At 40.1% G+C, this 17497-nt stretch overlaps 2 protein-coding genes across 2 annotated transcripts in view; both read left to right on the top strand.

Annotated features, from left to right (window-relative positions):
* The first annotated feature begins 6414 nt into the window (after window positions 1–6414).
* On the top strand, window positions 6415–17363 carry MPC1 (mitochondrial pyruvate carrier 1). The gene is made up of 5 exons (XM_039707646.1): window positions 6415–6597; window positions 11544–11547; window positions 13780–13876; window positions 15493–15625; window positions 16361–17363. Exons 1-5 carry the CDS (start codon window positions 6527–6529, stop codon window positions 16377–16379), a joined length of 324 nt encoding a protein of 107 aa, XP_039563580.1. The 5' UTR covers window positions 6415–6526; the 3' UTR covers window positions 16380–17363.
* SFT2D1 (SFT2 domain containing 1) overlaps window positions 17339–17497 on the top strand; it is a 30159-nt gene continuing 30000 nt past the window's right edge. Inside the window, exon 1 of the mRNA XM_039707642.1 lies at window positions 17339–17473. Within this exon, the coding sequence (XP_039563576.1) occupies window positions 17471–17473 (3 nt within the window). The 5' untranslated portion in view covers window positions 17339–17470. The remainder of the gene's footprint in view (window positions 17474–17497) is intronic.

Raw genomic sequence — 17497 nt, 5'->3', positions numbered from 1 at the left:
TCCTTCCCAAACATAAGATAATCCTCCACAATTGCTTCAGGGATACAAGTAATGCAGTGATGTGATACTAGAAACAACAGTTTGGTGCTTCTCAAAGGGAAGTGGGCACATGACTATTAAAAATGACCATTTATTGTAACAGCTTCCTTACTTAAGAGGATTTTGTAAGGTAAAAAACAAAGACACTTTTAAAGGTCCATTTATTGCATAGTAATCAATATACCCATGTAGCCCAGTACCTTTATCCACATTACCAACTGCAAGCATAAACAACTTGTGAATAAACCCATTAATCAGACTTTTCCCTATGTTTAAAACCTGATTTCTTCTAAACAACATTAGCAATATAGCTTTATGTTTAAAATTAGAATCTAAAATTATCTAATTTGAAGCAATATTATATATAAGTAAACTGCAAGATGAACTTCAGACCAGAAAATGCCTTTAAAACACTTAGTATCAGTTTTCATGACAGTAAAACACACATCAATATAGCCATCACTGCTACATGTACTTCAGCAGGAAGTTGGCATATACAATTTCAGTTTCAATTTTGTCTGTCTCTTTATCATGCTGGCTAACTGAGGACTGAAAACAGTCTCATCATAAAAAGGCCCCATCCTCCAGCTGCCTGAAGGTCCTGCTGCACTGCATCTATGCAGTGCTGCATCTATGCAGTGCTACTCATGCAGGGGGCCTTCTACATCTACAGCTGGTTGATGTCTAGGGGAAAAAAAAAAATCCCAGGAGAAAACTTGTTCTTAAGAATAGCTGTACTGTAAATTTAAGCAGTGAAAGATACTGCCTGGGATTTTGTTTCGGGTTGGTTTGGGGTCTTCCCATCCCTCACACAAGGTTTGGTGCTGGCAGTGAGCCCAGCAGTGGGGAGCTGCCCCCACCCTTAAGCAGTGGCCTCCAGCCCTCTGGGCTGCTTCTCAGGCACCAAGAAAAAGGACTGCCTCACTACAAACCCAGCTGCTTCTCTGCCAGACTGTTGTACTCTGCTTCCCATTGTCAATACAATTTTGGATATGACAGCTTTTCACAGCATAGGACTAGCTGTTTCCTATGCACGTGTGAAATAGACCAGAGCCTAGACCTTGCACAGTTTCTACCTACAGAGTTTATAATAACAGGAATAACTATGTTAATAAAAGTTTCAAATATTCAGCCTTACCCCCCTGTAATCTAATAATAACAAACAGGTCTTTATCATGTAAGGCAGGGGACAGCAGTGATAATTGCAACTGCCTGAAATGCTTGTCTTCTATGCTGACAAAATACTTTCATTTTTCGTTAAGTAGCACCCTTGCTTTAGTTCCGGCTGCACAGCTGTTGCCTGGCTTGCCTACAATCATTGTTAATCATAATAGCTGTGAATTTGCCAATATTTATGTCTTGGAAACCAAATTTTTTTTCCAGATCCATTCTGCACTTTTTTACTTTTTACCGCTTTACTCTGTGCATTGTAATGCCCACATCATAGTGTTCTTTTAGCCATTCATAGAGGAGGGTCTTTTACTAGTGGTTTGGTAAGACTATTGTCTTATTTGCTGGGCCTCAGTTTTATTTTGCTTTTGATCCTACTCCAGATCCTACCAAAACTGCAGATGATGAAATGCATCTAGCTCCATAATGTGCTAATTTATCCTAATTGATCAGGTTTGACCCAGAAACTGGGGATCTCTCAAATGATATAAGCTGATTTTGTGCAATAGTGTGCTCCACAGTCAGTCACAGTGAGGACTGTTACCTCTAGAAGCTGAAGCTATATTTTTCAGCACTAAGTACTTCTGAATTCCAGAAAGTGGGTTGTTTGGTTTTTTTTTTAAGAGGTATCAATGCTTCTTGGGTTACTTAGTTTTTAGGCATTTATTTCAGGGTTTTTTAAGACTAATACTGAAGTCATATTTCTACTAGGATGCCTTCACAAATGTGTCAGCACTGAGCATGCATTTCACAGACGTTATTCATTATTCCTGTAACACCGACTCCCTTCTTAGCATTCTCAAGTGTTCAATCTACTTAGTTACTGCTGTGTGCTCCACATGGAATAAAAATGCTCAAGCATCATGCCAGCATATATGGATAATGTATCAGTAATCAAAGATGCAAAGAGAAATGCACATGTCACATCAAGCTGTGCTCTCACTTGGCTCAGTTTGAGATTGCAGCTGATTAAACGTCATAGTGGCTCTAGTCAATCTTGTCTACCTACCATGGGATTTCTGCCCACTTTAATGAACATGTATTTCATTACAAGGTCTAGGAAGACTGTCCAAGCAGTGTACCTTTTCTTCATATTTTTCTGTAACTTTGGAGCTGCCACAGCAGGTAAATATTAATTCCTTCAATTCTGAAGTCACAGTTTCTTCAAAACCTCATTTAATTGTTGTGTGCTTGTCTGTCAAGCAAGATTCCAAATAATTTTTTATTGCAATTCTTTTCAAAGATGGGAAAAGACACCACTCTTAACCCCCAAAAAGATATTTGTTAAGAATTGTATTAGATACATCCTTTAGCACTGATATTATTGTCAAGCTTAATTACTGCATTAGTAGCATTAGTAGATTGCTCTGCAATGTCCATTATTACCAGGTAGGTGGAACACCACCATGCACGTGCCTGCAAAGGCATGTCAAGAAGAAGACAGGAGATGCCTGAAAATGAGAAATATTGCAGGCTGCTTTACTTAGCAGCTGTATTTAAATCCACTGAGGTGAAGAAATACTAAGTCCTGAGGTGCATTTCTGACAACACGAAGTGCCATATGTACCCTGCACCTAGGAGGATTGTCCCTGCCATCCCCACACCCATAAATGGGGAATGGGGTATGGAGACTCCCTTCTGAGGGAGACACAGCATTCATTTGCTGAACAGACCAAACATCCAACAGCTCACCTCCTCAGAGGGCAAAATTTAGGTACTACTAAATATTATTAAAGCTCATCCAACCCTGGCTACCTTATGTATATGTCCTTGTGGGCAAAAACACTAGCCCTGGGTGCACTAGCACTGAAGACTCGTGGAGCCAGGAATGGAGGAGTCAGGAATGCTATCCTGCATCCCCCCACCGCAGACAGCAGTTCAGGAGAGTGCAGATGTGTGCCGGCAGCAAAGGATGAGGGGCTGCAGAACTGCTACCTACAGAAAGCCACTGCTAGAGTATCCCATGCAGAGTAACTGCTGCACAGATTAGAGTCCATCAGCTAAAAACCTGGAAGGAAACTCTGGCACACCAGCTTTCAAATGCAATGAGGAAAAGTTGTAGCCTAGTGACTGACAGTAACAAAAGTCAGTGAGTTAAAAATGCAGTGACCTGGCCAAAGGCTGAGGGAAAATAAGGAGGATAACTGGACAGCCAAATAAACTTCAGAAGTATCTCCTTGCAAAGGTCAGAAGGACAAGGCTAACAAGAAACAAAAGAAAGCAATGAGAATGTCAGTAAGAAATTCCAGGAAATGGCAGGCAGGGTATTTGTGAAGATAGTCTAAGGGATAAAAGATTGCAGGGAACCTGTCTGTTTGAAAACCAAACCAGCTGCAATTACTTGCTCTGATTAGAAGAAACACAGGAGCCATCCTTCGACATACATGGCTTGTCTTATTCACAAGCACATAATGACCTAAAAATTAAAAGGGTAAATAGCCAAAAGGACATATGAGGAGTTGAAAATAAAGAAACGGTGTCAGTTTGCAGATAAAAGAATCAGAAAGGTTGAGCTATGAAAGCAGTTTCAACTACCATGGGACATAAAAGACAATTAAAGGAGTTTGATAAAAGCATTAGAAAATAAAATGAGACAAAGAAAGTTGCAGTCATTCAATAATGCAGAAAGAGTCCATGACAGATAAAAGCAGAAGCGTGGTAATAATAACCCAAAATACATATGAATTTAGCATGAAATAAATAGGAAGAAGCAGATTAGGGAAAAAACAGGTGGAATATATTTTAGGAAAAAATGTGTGGCAAACCTAATGAAACTTGCTATGAAATCCACCAGGCCCTAACAAAAGCAATTTGAAATTATCAGTTTGAGATGATTAGTGATTTTCCTCCAGGTCATGGGAGGACAGGGCAGTCCCACACTGGAGAAGAGCACGTGTCTGAAGAGAAGGGATTCACAAAAACAAGCAAATTATAAGTCAAATGGCCTAATTTTGACATTAAAAAAAAAAAAACCAAAACAAAATGCACCACAAAGAAAAACCTGCTTCAATAATTTATTAAACTACCAGTTAATGTTCACTCAGGGAGCAACATGCTCAAAAGTACAACTAACACAGACTTCTCAAGAGCAACTCATGTCAACTCCAATCTAATTTATCTATTGAACAGGTTAAAAGGGGTAAAAGAAAAGCTATGGATACATTAAGGGGATATTTTGTACAGTTTTTTGTATCCTTTTAAAAAGCTAAAAAAACTATGCAAATAAAAGCTCTATAAATATATACAGAACAAAAGCAAACTTCAAATTCTTGCTAGCTGGTTTTGTTGCATAACATGTAGAGCCTGTCATGTGGGACTGCTTTCTTCCAGAAACATTTCAGGTTAATGATTTTTCCATTAACTGCTTTGGGAAAAAAAAAAAAAGTGAGATACTCCCAAAATTGGAGAAGAGTACTGCACTGCTGGTAAGGTCTTGACTGAGATATGGTGATCCTTGGCTAAGGCTTAAGAAATCTAAACACAAATGGAATAGGCAAAAGGTTAAAAAATGTAACAGGCACAGACTGTGGGTAAAGGCTAAAAGAACTTGTTTACTCCAGGAAGAAAAAACAATGCCTCCCAATGCAGACAGATTACTGATTTGCTCCCTACATGGAATTAAGAAAAAAAATTACAGATTTTCAGTATGGGAGAATAAAACTATATTTTTAGCCTTATTATGTAAGGCTAAAATTTAGTTCTATAACTGTAGCTGTAATATTAATTACTGAGCCTGGCCATCTAGGATGTGGAATCGTACCACATGAGGATTTTGTTTGAACATACAGGACTGATTTCCACACAGCTTTCTTAAATTAGTGCATGCCAAATCAATGGGAATAAATGATTCCTTGAGATCTAGTTCAGTTTCACACTACTGCTTTTAAATAGGAGTCCAAGTAGTTTACAGAAGTATGCTAGCCTATGTTTTGGCTTTTCATAATGCAATATGCCAAGAGGATTAAAACTTTTCCACTCATACAGCAAAGCAAGGCGTGTTGTGGGGTGTCATATCATATTCTGAATATATATAGAAGAAGGAGCGGTTACCCAATGCTTTTCCTCAAACTTGCTCCTCTCTAAGCAAGCAATGAGGGAGGAAGTGTGAAGAGAAGCTTTTTGGTACAGTTTTTGAGCATTTGGGGTTTTGTGTGGGTTTGTTTTTTGGTTTTGTTTGTTTGGTTTTGTGTTTTGTTTGCGGTATTTTTGTTATTGTTTTGTTTGTTTCGTTGGTTTTGTTTGGTCTGGTTTTGTTTTGTCTCAGGACCTGAGATCCTGCAGGGAAGAGGGAAACAGAAGGAAACAATGCAGCCATGGAATCCAGGGCTTGTTGCAGAGGGTAGCTGTGCCCCAGGCTACACTCTCAGCCCAGCTCTGGCCCTTAAAAACTGAGGCTGCAAGTCTTTGGAAAGCACAGGAGATAAACATACATTTTCACTGTCTCTACTGAACTGAGCAAAGATACAAGAATTTGGCCCATATTTTCTAGAGATAGTATTAGCAAGGTTAGTTTATGTAAGTAACTTCTGTTCAGGTATGAAATAGAAAGCGCTGGTCAGAGATGGGATCTTAGACCATTCCAACTTAAATTATCGAAGCACTTGTCACAGAATCACAGGATAGGTGGGATTGGAAGAGACCTCTGGAGATTATTTAGTACAGCTTCCCTGCTAAGGCAGGGTCACCCAGAGCAGGTGACACAAGGACGCGTCCACGTGGTGGGTTTGGAATGTTTCCAGACAGGACAACTCCACGTCCTCCAAGCCCAGTCCATCCCAGAGCTCTACCACCCCCACCGCGTCACCCGATCCCTTACGCCCCCATTCCTCCCTCCCGCGCCTCTTTCCCCCCTCACGCCGCACTCGCGCCACCGGGGGCGGAGCCACACGCCCCGCGAGGGGCGGCGCGCGCCAATGGGGAGCCAATCGCGGCCCGCGGAGCCGCCACGCAACGCAGCCCCGCGTGCTGCGAAGGAATGCCGGCGGCTCGGCCCACGGCGACCCCTCCTCGCCGCGCTTTGCGACGCTCTCCCCGCCTCCTCCCCCCTCTTTGCTTTACGACACCTGCCTTGCCCCCTGCCCGTGACCGTCTCCCCGGGCCGGGCGCACGCGGGGGGCGGGGCCGCCACAGCCAATGAGCGGCGAGAGCGCTGCGGTGACGGGGCGGGATTGGGGGGGGGGGGGGGGGGGGGGGGGCGCGCGTGCGCTGCCGTAAAGCGGACTGCGGGCGGCGCGAGGGGCAATTGTCACCGGCGGCAGCACCGAGGCGGCCGGGCCGGGTGGGCGATCAAGGGATACCTCACTGCCACCGAGACGCCATGGCGGCGGCGCTGGGCCGCAAGGCCGCGGACTATGTGCGCAGCAAGGAATTCAGGGACTACCTGATGAGGTGAGCGCGGGACGGGGGGCGTCATCTCCGAGCCCGCCGCCCTGCCCGGGCGGACGGCAGGGACCAACGTTCGGTCCCCGAACCCCTCAGCTCCCCGCAGCCTCGGGGCGCCCAGGACGGGGTCGGACGGTTGGAACCGGTTGGCCGCTGGTGAGGTCGCCCTCGCCGGCGGCTGGCCGGGGGAGACAGCAGCGAGGAGCCGGCCCGGAGGCGTCGTGGTCTCGTCGTTCCCCTTGTCTCGCCCGTCGTCACCTCGGCTCCCAGGGGCGGTCGGGGCTGTCACTGTCCCGCCCCGGCCCGACCAAACAGGCCTTGACCTTGAAGTGACACGGTGCGCTTTGAAGCTGCAGCTGCGCTCCTCCGTGACCTTGCCGTCCCGCCTGCGACCGCCGCCAGTGCTGCCCCGCCGCGGGCAGCGGCTCGCTGCGGTACGGGGGGGCAGGGGGCACAGGAGCCCGGGAGCAGGACAGTCTGAGCGCTGCGTGACACAAGGGCAGAAGGTGCTTCACTCTGCCTTGGGCAGAAGCGAGCTTGATCATGCATGAAGTCTGAAGATCGGTTATTTGAATCTCTGAATACGTGTAAATAGGTATCTCTTTAGGCTTGTTAAAGTCCCGCTGTCGTGGGAACGTGGCTTAAGTCACTTCCCGGACAGCTCAGTGCTTGGGTCAAGCTTTGTCTTGCATGCCGGGGTAAGGGATATGGCAGTCTGGACTGAAACTACAAGACAGTCTTGTACAAGAAGAACAGTTTTGGCATACTTAAATCTTGCTGAACCACTGTGCAGGAACAGTTTCGTGTAGGCAGGCTGAAGTTTCTCTAGCTGATGGGCTGTTTGACAAACTAAAATAAAAATGGTCTCTTCTAATAAAGGTGGTTGAGTAACCTTTCACTATAGCTGTCGCTTGCTTTTTGCCTACATCTATTGCAGCTGGTGTTTGATGTTGAGCAAGCATGTGGAGGAGGACATCTGTTTATCTGAGAAATGTAGCCTTGGTTAAATTAGCAGGAGATGGTATAAAGGTGCATGGACGAGAGATTATAATGTAAAACCTTAAACTAAAGGAGGAGAGACTTAGATGTTAGGAAGAAGTGCTTTGGTGTGGGGATGGTGAAGCACTGGAAAGTTTGCTTAATTTGTTTGGTATTCTCAAAATCCACAGAAACAGTGGCACAAAAATATGAGAAGGAAGAGAACAAACCTGAAGTGAAACAAAACTCCAGAGCAGACTTTTGTGATTCCTTTTGAAAGTCTTGAGTGTGTGACGTAAGCTTGATAGATCCATATGAATGTTAACATTTAGTTGATTGTAACAGGATTCATGTGAAGCGTGTAAATAGCCATTAAACCAGTATTCTGCTTCATAATTAGAAAAACAAACATCCAGGTGAGATAACAGCTGCTTCCTAATGTCATCACAGTTACTGAAAATATCTCTATCCTCACCCAAGACTGAGGTTTTTTTTAAAAAAAAACTTTCAGATGTATTTCACCTAGTTTTCAAACAAGCTGTATATGTGACTGTATTTCAGTAAAAAGAGCATTCCACAGGTTTCTACCATTGTGGATGGAATGTGCTATAATATATATATCTTGCTATAATGAAGATATCTGCTTAATTTCTAGTCCAGTGTCATGAAGAGCTAAAGTCAGTTGCTCCATCTGCTCTGGCCTTTTTGTTTGTTGCTCACTAGAAGATAAGTGTCTAAGTTAATGGCTTTTTATTGAGTTTAAAATTTAAATAGCTATCAGTAAAAGACTTGTCTGTTTTCTGAATAAGAAGAAATGGAGAGTTATTTCTTTGCATTTCTTCCTGAAGGTGATTTCTTCCCCAGACTATAGGACTCTATCCTGAAAAAAGTCCTTTCTTTGCTCATGGAGAAAAAGTGTCCTTAAAGCTCTGAGACTTTGGTGTCTGTTTAAAAATCAGCATCTAATCATTGCAGGAAATCAAGGCTTTCTAAACATGAAACTTGTTTGTCAGGATTAATGGATTAAGGTGCTGTTTGGGATACCAGTGATAGGCTTTAGATTGCTTGACCCTCAATAGAATAACTCAGGTTACCCAAAGTGGTGGATTACGTGCTCCATTATTATGGCTTGGGGCAACCAAAAACTTGAAGACATCTATTGGAATAAGTAGCTTTGATTTCAGCTTCATAACCTGCAAACATGAAAGCAAGCATAATGATTGCATGCTGCTTTGCTCAGGTGGATATATCTGCCATTAGAATTGCATTATGTCATGGGTTAGCTTTTGCATCTTGCACAAAGAAACAAGAGAAGTTGCTTTTAAAACTGTCATTAAAAATAATTGGTCTGCCAGTTTCACATCTGTCATTTTTCTAGTGGTGATTAATAGGAATCTGAATAACTGTAAATCATGCAAATACAAATTTACCCTGTGTCCTAACACTTAAAAATGAGCATAGTAGTAACATAAGCCATAAGTAGACTTTTCCTGCTTGTGAAATGCATAAGTAACATTATTTAAAACTAGCTGATTAGCATATTAAAGCCTGGCAGCTGTAGGTATTGTGAACTTGAAGTTGCATTTTTTCTCAGATTCTAAAAATGACAGCTGTCACTAGCTGTTATCTAAGCCACTAATAGTAGGCAACTGCATCCTCTTATATCCTATTGATTTAAAACATCTTCTGAAAAACATCTCATAAAACAGCTTCCTTCCTCTTTTAAGACAGAACACATCATCATTCTAGGCAACCTGTCATTTTCTTGTGATAGAAGCCTAAATTGCTTTGATCACATAATGAACTGCAAGGAATGCACAAATCTCCTGGTAACAGGAAAAGAAGCATGGACATTGCAGTGTGCTGGGGTACCTCTGAAATGTCTCTTTCTGATGACTCAGCATTAATGCAAATATAGGGACTGTTAATATAGAGGGCTTTGAAAGTTCATTCCCTGGAAAGCCTAAGCACTTAAAGCCAGCACTTACTGATGTCTAGGAACTGCCTTTTAAGCAAATTTCAGAGGAGTTAGCATCAGTAATAGAACTAAAATTAGCTGATCTTCAGTTTTCTTTAGTAATTTTTTAAACATGAGGATGTAAAAACTTATTTTAAAGTTCTCTGTGATGTGTGCTAGAAACTGAAGGACACACACCTGCTTGTTTTGTGTGTTCTGAGGAACAATCTGCCCTTTTGCAGAAGGGTAGTGCCCTTTCCACTTACGGGATGGCAGTATGGGGAAAACACATAATGACAGTTCTATGTTTGCAGCATGGTCTCTGGCCTACTAATACTCTTATTGACAGAATGAGGAAAATACATGCAGAAATTTTAGAAAACGAAGTCTTTCCCACTGTAGCTTTTTGGAATGAACTTAGTACCCATAACAAGATATTGTCACCCCTGGGTCCTCTTGTCATGTCTAGACATTTATACAGAAAACTGACACTTGGAAACTGAGTAAATCCAACAGTTGTTGTTCACAGTTCTGAAAACATTGGTACAATCTTTGTCAAGGGACTGAATTTAGTTCTTTAAGTTCTTGGAAACTACTAATTTGGAATGGAGTCACTTCAGAAATAGATGCATGCACATGGTGCAGTATCCTCATTATTGGATGTGGTGCACGTGTTGCAACTCTGCAGAGCTTTGGGGCTGGGTGCCTGGGTGCCTGTTTCCTGGGAGAGTCTATGTGCCCTTGGTTTGCCCTCTTCTATAAGTATGTGTTCCGCTCCCATGTGATTGTAAGTATAACCTTGTAAGACCTTAGCCAGAGCTACCTACTCTGTTAAAGTAGTATCAGTTTGATTTTATTTTAGGCTTTCACTTCCCTTGAAACAACTTACACTTTAAAAATTAAGGCTGACTTCTGTTGGCACAAAAATGTGGTGCCAGAATACACATCTGAACTTGTTTAGTTAAGGTTTTATGAAGAAATTTAAGTTTACATTTGTCTTGTGAACTTCAGTCAACTGTTGCTGCAGATCAAAGGAAAACAAACAACAAGTGGTTAGACTAGTCAAGGGCATCTAAATGAAACACCTTGAACCAGCTTGTAGTGAAGACTCACTGAAACACACATCCTTTGTGGTTTCCTAAGTAGAGCTGACTGTTCCCTTACCATAGCTATTTTTAAATGGTGATCTAAGAACATGGACATCAGTGTGAGGGAAGTGATAGTTAAAAAGTGTTCTGCAACTTAGGCTTTCTATTAGCCTACCTATTTCTCATAAGAAATGCCTTTTCTAAGTCATAATTCAGAACTAAGTGTTATTAGTACCTTCATTAGAAAGAAGGTGTTTAAAGGTTAGTAAGCTTTTGTTACAAAAGCTTCGTAACAATCTTAAATATATGCTGTAGTCTATCTTTTGTGCCTAGAACATTAAGTTATTACATAAACTAGTACCTACATTATCACTGAAATGAACCCCGTATATGACAGAAGTGTAATTGCATATATTACTGAGAATGTGTTATAGCTCATATTTGGTACAGCCACAGTTGGCCCAAATTTAGTGACAGGAAGATATCTGGCAGTCTTTAGTTTGACCTACTTACAGAGGTATACAGAGAATTCCAAGCAACTTCAAAGCTTTCACTGAAGAATTTTAGCTGTTTATCTTTGTCATGACAAAGCTTGATGTCTTTTGGCATCCTTTAAAGTAGTTGGGGTGGGATCTTGGGTGCTCTGAAGGGCTGAATGTCTTCCACTGACCATAATGGGATTTTATGTAGCTGGGAAAAAGAGCAGCAAACACTTATCACAGTGATAGCTCTTGTGGGAAATGGCATTTTTTTTAACACTAATATATTATTCAAAGTTAATGCCGTGACAGCTTCCTGATTTGTACCTATTTTCTATTTGTGGTACACTTTTGTCCATGTAGATTATGAAATAAACTAATGTGGGGGTTTTTTCTTTTTTTTTTTCATGTGCTTTTCGAATGGAAAACAATGATGGTGCACTTGAACAGTACGGTAAGAAAAGGGAGGGGATTTCTGGTTTCACGTTGTTCCTAACTTCAGTAAATTTTTCCCCCTAGTATTGTTACGACTTTGTCTGCACCTGAAAGGCATACTACAAACCTCCAGGAGTGATGCACTAGGAATATTTAATTGCAAGTCTGAGGTTAAGATGGCCAAGTGTGTTAGCTCCTTCAGAATGTCTTAAATTAAAGGGGCTCTGTTTTTTTTCCATACTCTTTTGCTAAGCTAATCAGAGCAGTGTGAAGCCTTTTCTTCTACATAACAGCAGTACTGTTACATAATCAAACTACCTGGCTTATCTCTAATGCCCTCCAGGCCAGACAATAAATATACCTTACACTCTTCTGTCCTGGACCCTTTCAGTTTGCCCCTGAAACTGGAAGTGGGAATTTTATGCCTGTTGTACTATGAATCATAATGTATGAAAGATTTGCTCTTCTATCTAGACAAAAGACAAACTAAGAGGTGTATTTTAATTTTTGTGAGACTTCAAAGGGCTGCCTGCCTGGAGGCACTTAAAGCCTGATAGCCATTTCAACGTTCCAAAGTAAACTCTTTGTCAGCAGAGGAAAGCTGCTGCTGCAGTACTTTTGTTTACTGATGATTCTTCAGGTTGCACAGACTGCATTTGAGTGGTCCATAATCTATGGTGTATTATTTGATTATGTTCTAATGGCAATTTGTTTAGTAAAAATACCAAGTTGATTTAATTTACCTTTCAAAACAAAGTTGTCACTCAGATTGTTAAAAGCTGTAAATATTTTAGAGATTCAATAAAAAGCTTATTTTTCATAAACAACAGTTGTTCAGATGAAACCCCTGAAATGACTATAAAACCATCACCAAGTACAGGTAATGTCTCTCCACTTGAAGTTTGCTTTGGTGTGGTGGTACAGGTTAAATGCCATGTAGCCATGCAACTCTCCTGTTATGCCACGTTACCTCTGATGTGCTTGAGAGGCTTTAAACACTACAGATGTCAATTTGCTTATCACTAGGAATACAGCAAACAAATGTTTTTATTATGTTCTTCAGAATACTGTTATAAATCTGAATTTGCAGAAATACTATATCTTGCATATTGCACTGAAGTTGAACTATCAAAACTGTGTGTCTAACTTAAACTCACTTTTTTCTATTTAAGTTTCTTGTATTTCAACTGCAGGAAGCAAGTGTGGCTTTTAGTCCAAATGTACTGTTACAAGCAAGACTGGCAAGTGCATCTTAGAATTAAAATTGCAAGAAATTTAAATAACCCCTGAGAATTCCAAATCATTAAACATGTTGCAGTTACAGAAAGTGTCAAAAGAATGGATATAGCTGGTATCGGCAAAGCTTTTTCTTGTGAGGTGCATCTCTTTTGTTGGATCTGGCCAAGTTACTTTTGAGAATGAGTTTCTACTTAGAAGAAGCTGAGGCAAATACTGTGTGCATCTTCTGTGGAAAGAATTCTGGTGAAGCCTTGTTGCTCATTAACTGTAGCAGAAATTGAACTTAAGTCACTATTTTTCTCAGTTTAGAGTCTTTTATTAAAATAAACTTGTCAGTTTTTCTGATTTGATCCTTTCCACTTCTTGTCTCTGTTCTGTCTGCATACACACCTGCTGCTAACTGCTCTCCTCCAACGTTTGTTGAATCACTGAGTTTTAAGTAATTACCAAATTGTTTCAGCAATTGCAGATGTAGCTCAGTTTTCTTTGCTTGTTGGCCCTGTTCTTTCAAAGAGAGGGTGCAAGTACTCACAAGAAGATGCTTGCTGAGCTTTTCTTCATCCTCAGTATAAAATGAAAACACCTTCAGTTCTTCACTTCATCAAGTCCTTACGTTTTCATTATATTTTTGAGGAGCCTTAATTGAAAGAGGGAAATGCTAATTCTCTGTGTGGAAGTGAGCTATAAATCTGAAGTATCTGACAATGCCAATCAGATGGTTAATGACTGTTGGGCTATAATTACACAGAATTCTATTTCAATGGCTCTAGGTAGTTCCTCTGTGATCTGAATGAAGATCCAGAGTAGGTTCCTTTACCTTTCCTTCTGAAGAGTAGATCCCACTGAAAGAAAGGTTTAGTTTCTCTCTTACATTAAAAATAGTCTCTGTCTTTTCTTGGAATTTTACTAATAACCCTGCTTTCTAGTTTTGTGTGGCTAAGAAAAAACTGTAAGAATACTGCAGGAGATTTTTGTTTCTGTTTAACTTTATTTTTGTTTTTCCTCTTCACAGCACTTTTGGGGGCCAGTTGCCAATTGGGGTCTTCCTGTCGCTGCTTTTAATGACATGAAGAAATCACCAGAAATTATTAGTGGCAGAATGACATTTGGTAAGTTCTGAGACAAACTTCTTGTTAGGAAACTGACTCCAGAACACAGTTTCTGTCGTTTAAGCAGTGATATGTTATTAGTTGTCTGCAAACTTGTGATCAAAGCAGATATAGATATCAAATATCTTGTCACATAACTTTAGAGACCATTTAAATTGAGGTACTGAAAAACTGCAGAGCTCTTTTTTGGAAAGCTTTCCACTAATTTGGGAGGGGAGAGTGAAGCAGCTCTTGACCCTTATTAAAGACCAGACAGTCTACTGAAGTATAACTCCTATTATCTTAAGCTATTGCACACACTTGTTCAAAATGTATCTCTTCACTCAGTTTTATTCTTTGTATAAAGAACAATGATCCTTTGTGGTCAGTGTGAGATTTAAATATTTATCAGCACTTACAAAGTGAAGAAATGGTAATGATTGGTCAGCAGGGTGCAAGAAGCAGCAAAGAAGGCTTTAACTCCTTGCAAAGCAGTTGTCTATGAGAGACTATTGTGACTCTTAATGAGAAATTATTTTAAATGCATAAATAATATTTTTCCACCTCTCTTTGGAACATGTATAGTTTTTGCCTAGATGTCTGTCTCTATGTTCAAATTATTTCTTAGGATTGCAAATCTTGCAATTTTAATTTATTAGCTTAACTTTGGCATTATATCTCTTCCTTAATTCACTGAATAACTTAATTCTGAGTAATTCTTCTTCCCACAAGCAAAATACTTTTGGCTTAAGAAATTTTATAGTCCCATTATCATTGTGCTCTGCTTAGAGTAATTCAGTCCCTTAATCAGCTTCATTGAGACAGAAGACTAGTTTAAATAGTCTCCAGTACAGCAAACCTGTTTTGCCAATAGTGTTTTGGTGGCAGCTATCCAGTTCAGCAATGTTGAGACACCTTTTAAAATTTTTGCAAGTATATATTGTTTGGTTTGTGTATGGAACCTGGGGGATGAAAAAAGAATATTTGTGCTTTTAAAAAGGCTGTTTTCCTTTAACAACTAATTTTCCTTTTTTTTTTTTTTTTTTTTTTCTTTAAGCCTGTCAGAACTTTACAAAACTAGGGAATTCTTGGGTCAATCTCCTGTATTTAAATTATGGTAGGAGAGTAGATCAAAGTAGTTTCTCATCTTTCTGGAAAGCAGATAACAAAGCTTCATGTTTCTGATTCCCTGGACACTGAAAGCTCCTGATCTTAAAATGTCCCCAGAAAGAACTGTATTTAAGTGATTAGTGTCTTTAAAAATACTTTGTCTTAGAAATTGTCAGAATAATAGTATATGACAGACTGTGTTTCATTGAGATAAACTCTTATTTTCTGGCTGAGGTAATTTAGATAATAAACTAAAAATACTTCTGTTGCATCACACGATAGTGTATGAGTAAAATCAATTTTTTATGGAAAGCTGCAGCCATGTAGATTTTCTTGTGTAGTAGAAATGAGCACTCTTTTGTGTTTTCTTGCATTGGATCCTCAAAGTGGACATGGTTGTAGGGCTGTTGGAAAACTCATAAGCAGCAACAAATCTTCCTGTCATTACATTTTACTAGTAGGAGAATTGTGACTCAACAAAATGCAGATATTTACAGTCTCTTAACAAAATCTATCATCTTTTGCAGCACTGTGTTGTTACTCCTTGACTTTCATGAGATTTGCCTACAAAGTGCAGCCAAGAAACTGGCTTCTTTTTGCATGCCACTTCACTAATGAAATTGCACAACTTATTCAAGGAGGACGACTGATCAAATACAGGCAAGTCACATTTTTCAATGGGAAAGTCATAAACTGATGGCTCCTGGAATACTCCGTTATGATTTTCAACTGTGGTTCAAAGCTCTGCATGTTTTCTGAACTTCTTTACCTTTTGCAAAACTGTTAACGAGCTTGTTGTCAGTAGGCAGAACTTTTTACTTTGCACCTCCTTTGAATCTTCTGAGGTCTGCTGCACATAGAAAAGGCAGGAAGCTCTTATGGTCATGAGGGAGTGTAGACAGGGCCTTCAGCAGCTGCTGGCTATTTTGGGGGTTTTTTGTGCAGTCTTTTGGTTTATCTGCATGTGTCCATCTTGGTAATTAATTCCTGAGATGGAAACATCCATAAAACTGTGAAGGAGCTGTACATCTGGAAGAGAAGTCACACAAAACCTATCAGAGCTGACTGTTCATGAGGTGGAGCCAACTGAGTGTGCCTGGGGAACAGACTGTGATCAGTCTCACACCCCTGTTGTGTAGCAAGCAGTGCAGACACTGCCCCAAGCAATCCTGGTGATCAGGATTATGGGTTTTCTCTCTTCTGCCCTAAGAAATTATTGTGGAGCAATAGAGGATGAAACCTTCTGAATATGAATTAAAAAATGAAAATGTGCAAAACTGCAAGTGGACTTGTCTCTGCATAAGTTACTGACCAATGTCCTTCATTCATAAAGTTTTTGTAATAGCAATTGTATTTCAATATTCACTATTATAAAAGCTGTTTTTCTTTTGGCAGGCTGGAGAAAAAGAACTAAATATATTACTTGAAATAAGCCAGGGAATATATTCATCCTGAGTGACAACCAAGGAAGACATGCCACCCTACAGTTGTTGTGACAATTACAGTGGGGATGAAACAGAAACACCCAATTATGACTATGACCCCACCAAGAATTCTTCTAATTTTTTTTTATCTTGCCTTTTAAAAAGTACTATTCAGCAATGTAAACTGCTACATTTCAAGTCTTGCTGCCTTACTGATCTTTAATAACTACCCTTTCAATAAAACATCAGCCACCCAAATAACAACCAATACTTGAAAACCAACTTTTTTTATCTAAGAGTCTACAAAAGTAGCCCATGATGGTTTGACAAAACTAATTTTAAAATCAACATGAACAGAGGTCAGTAAACAGAACTGTAGGTCATATAATTGTTTATGTATTAACATATTCTTAAAAGCCATTTAACTTGAGTGCATTCCTTCCTATTCTATTTTTTTAACTTGAGCAGTGGCTTGCTGATGTACAAGAACAAATGTCTAGGCAGCCTGGAAATGAGCAGCCATCCCTCTTCCCTCACTGCTTGCCTTTTCTCAGTAAAGAGACTTCATTAACATCCATTTTCATGTCAGACGCTATTTAAAGAAGGCTTGGAAAAACAAAAGCATAGCACTGAATGAAGGAAGGCAACAAAGCCTGATACTGTTCTTTGAGAAGTTCTAAGTGGATTTTATTTTTCCCTACTGTTTGAGCTATTCTAGATGTATGTAATTCTTACACAGGCAAAAACTAAACTTGTTTGGAGTCTAAGATCTGAAAGACACAAAGTGCCTTTCAGTAGTTTTTGACTTCATTGTGAGAGTGGTTTTCCTGCATGATCTGCCTGAAAGTTACATTGCTGTAAAGGTAAAATTGACAAAGAATGTGAGAATGTACGTTACAGATTTTTTTTTCAGTGCAGTGGTTTTGAACAATAAACATATTCCAAATGGCAATAAAACTCTTGAATACTTGGAAGAATTTTGTTTTTCATACTGTGATAATAGACCCAAAAGTGAAATTTTATTTTGGAGTGTCACTTTATTACTGCAACACCATGAAGCAAAAACAGGCTGAAAAAGTAAATGGTATGTACTGCATTTAGGTAAGTG

Source organism: Passer montanus, unplaced genomic scaffold (genome assembly GCF_014805655.1).
Source record: "Passer montanus isolate IOZ18808 unplaced genomic scaffold, ASM1480565v1 scaffold2, whole genome shotgun sequence".
In the NCBI taxonomy this organism is placed as follows: Eukaryota; Metazoa; Chordata; class Aves; order Passeriformes; family Passeridae; genus Passer; species Passer montanus.
This window is presented reverse-complemented; position numbering and strand designations above follow the sequence as displayed.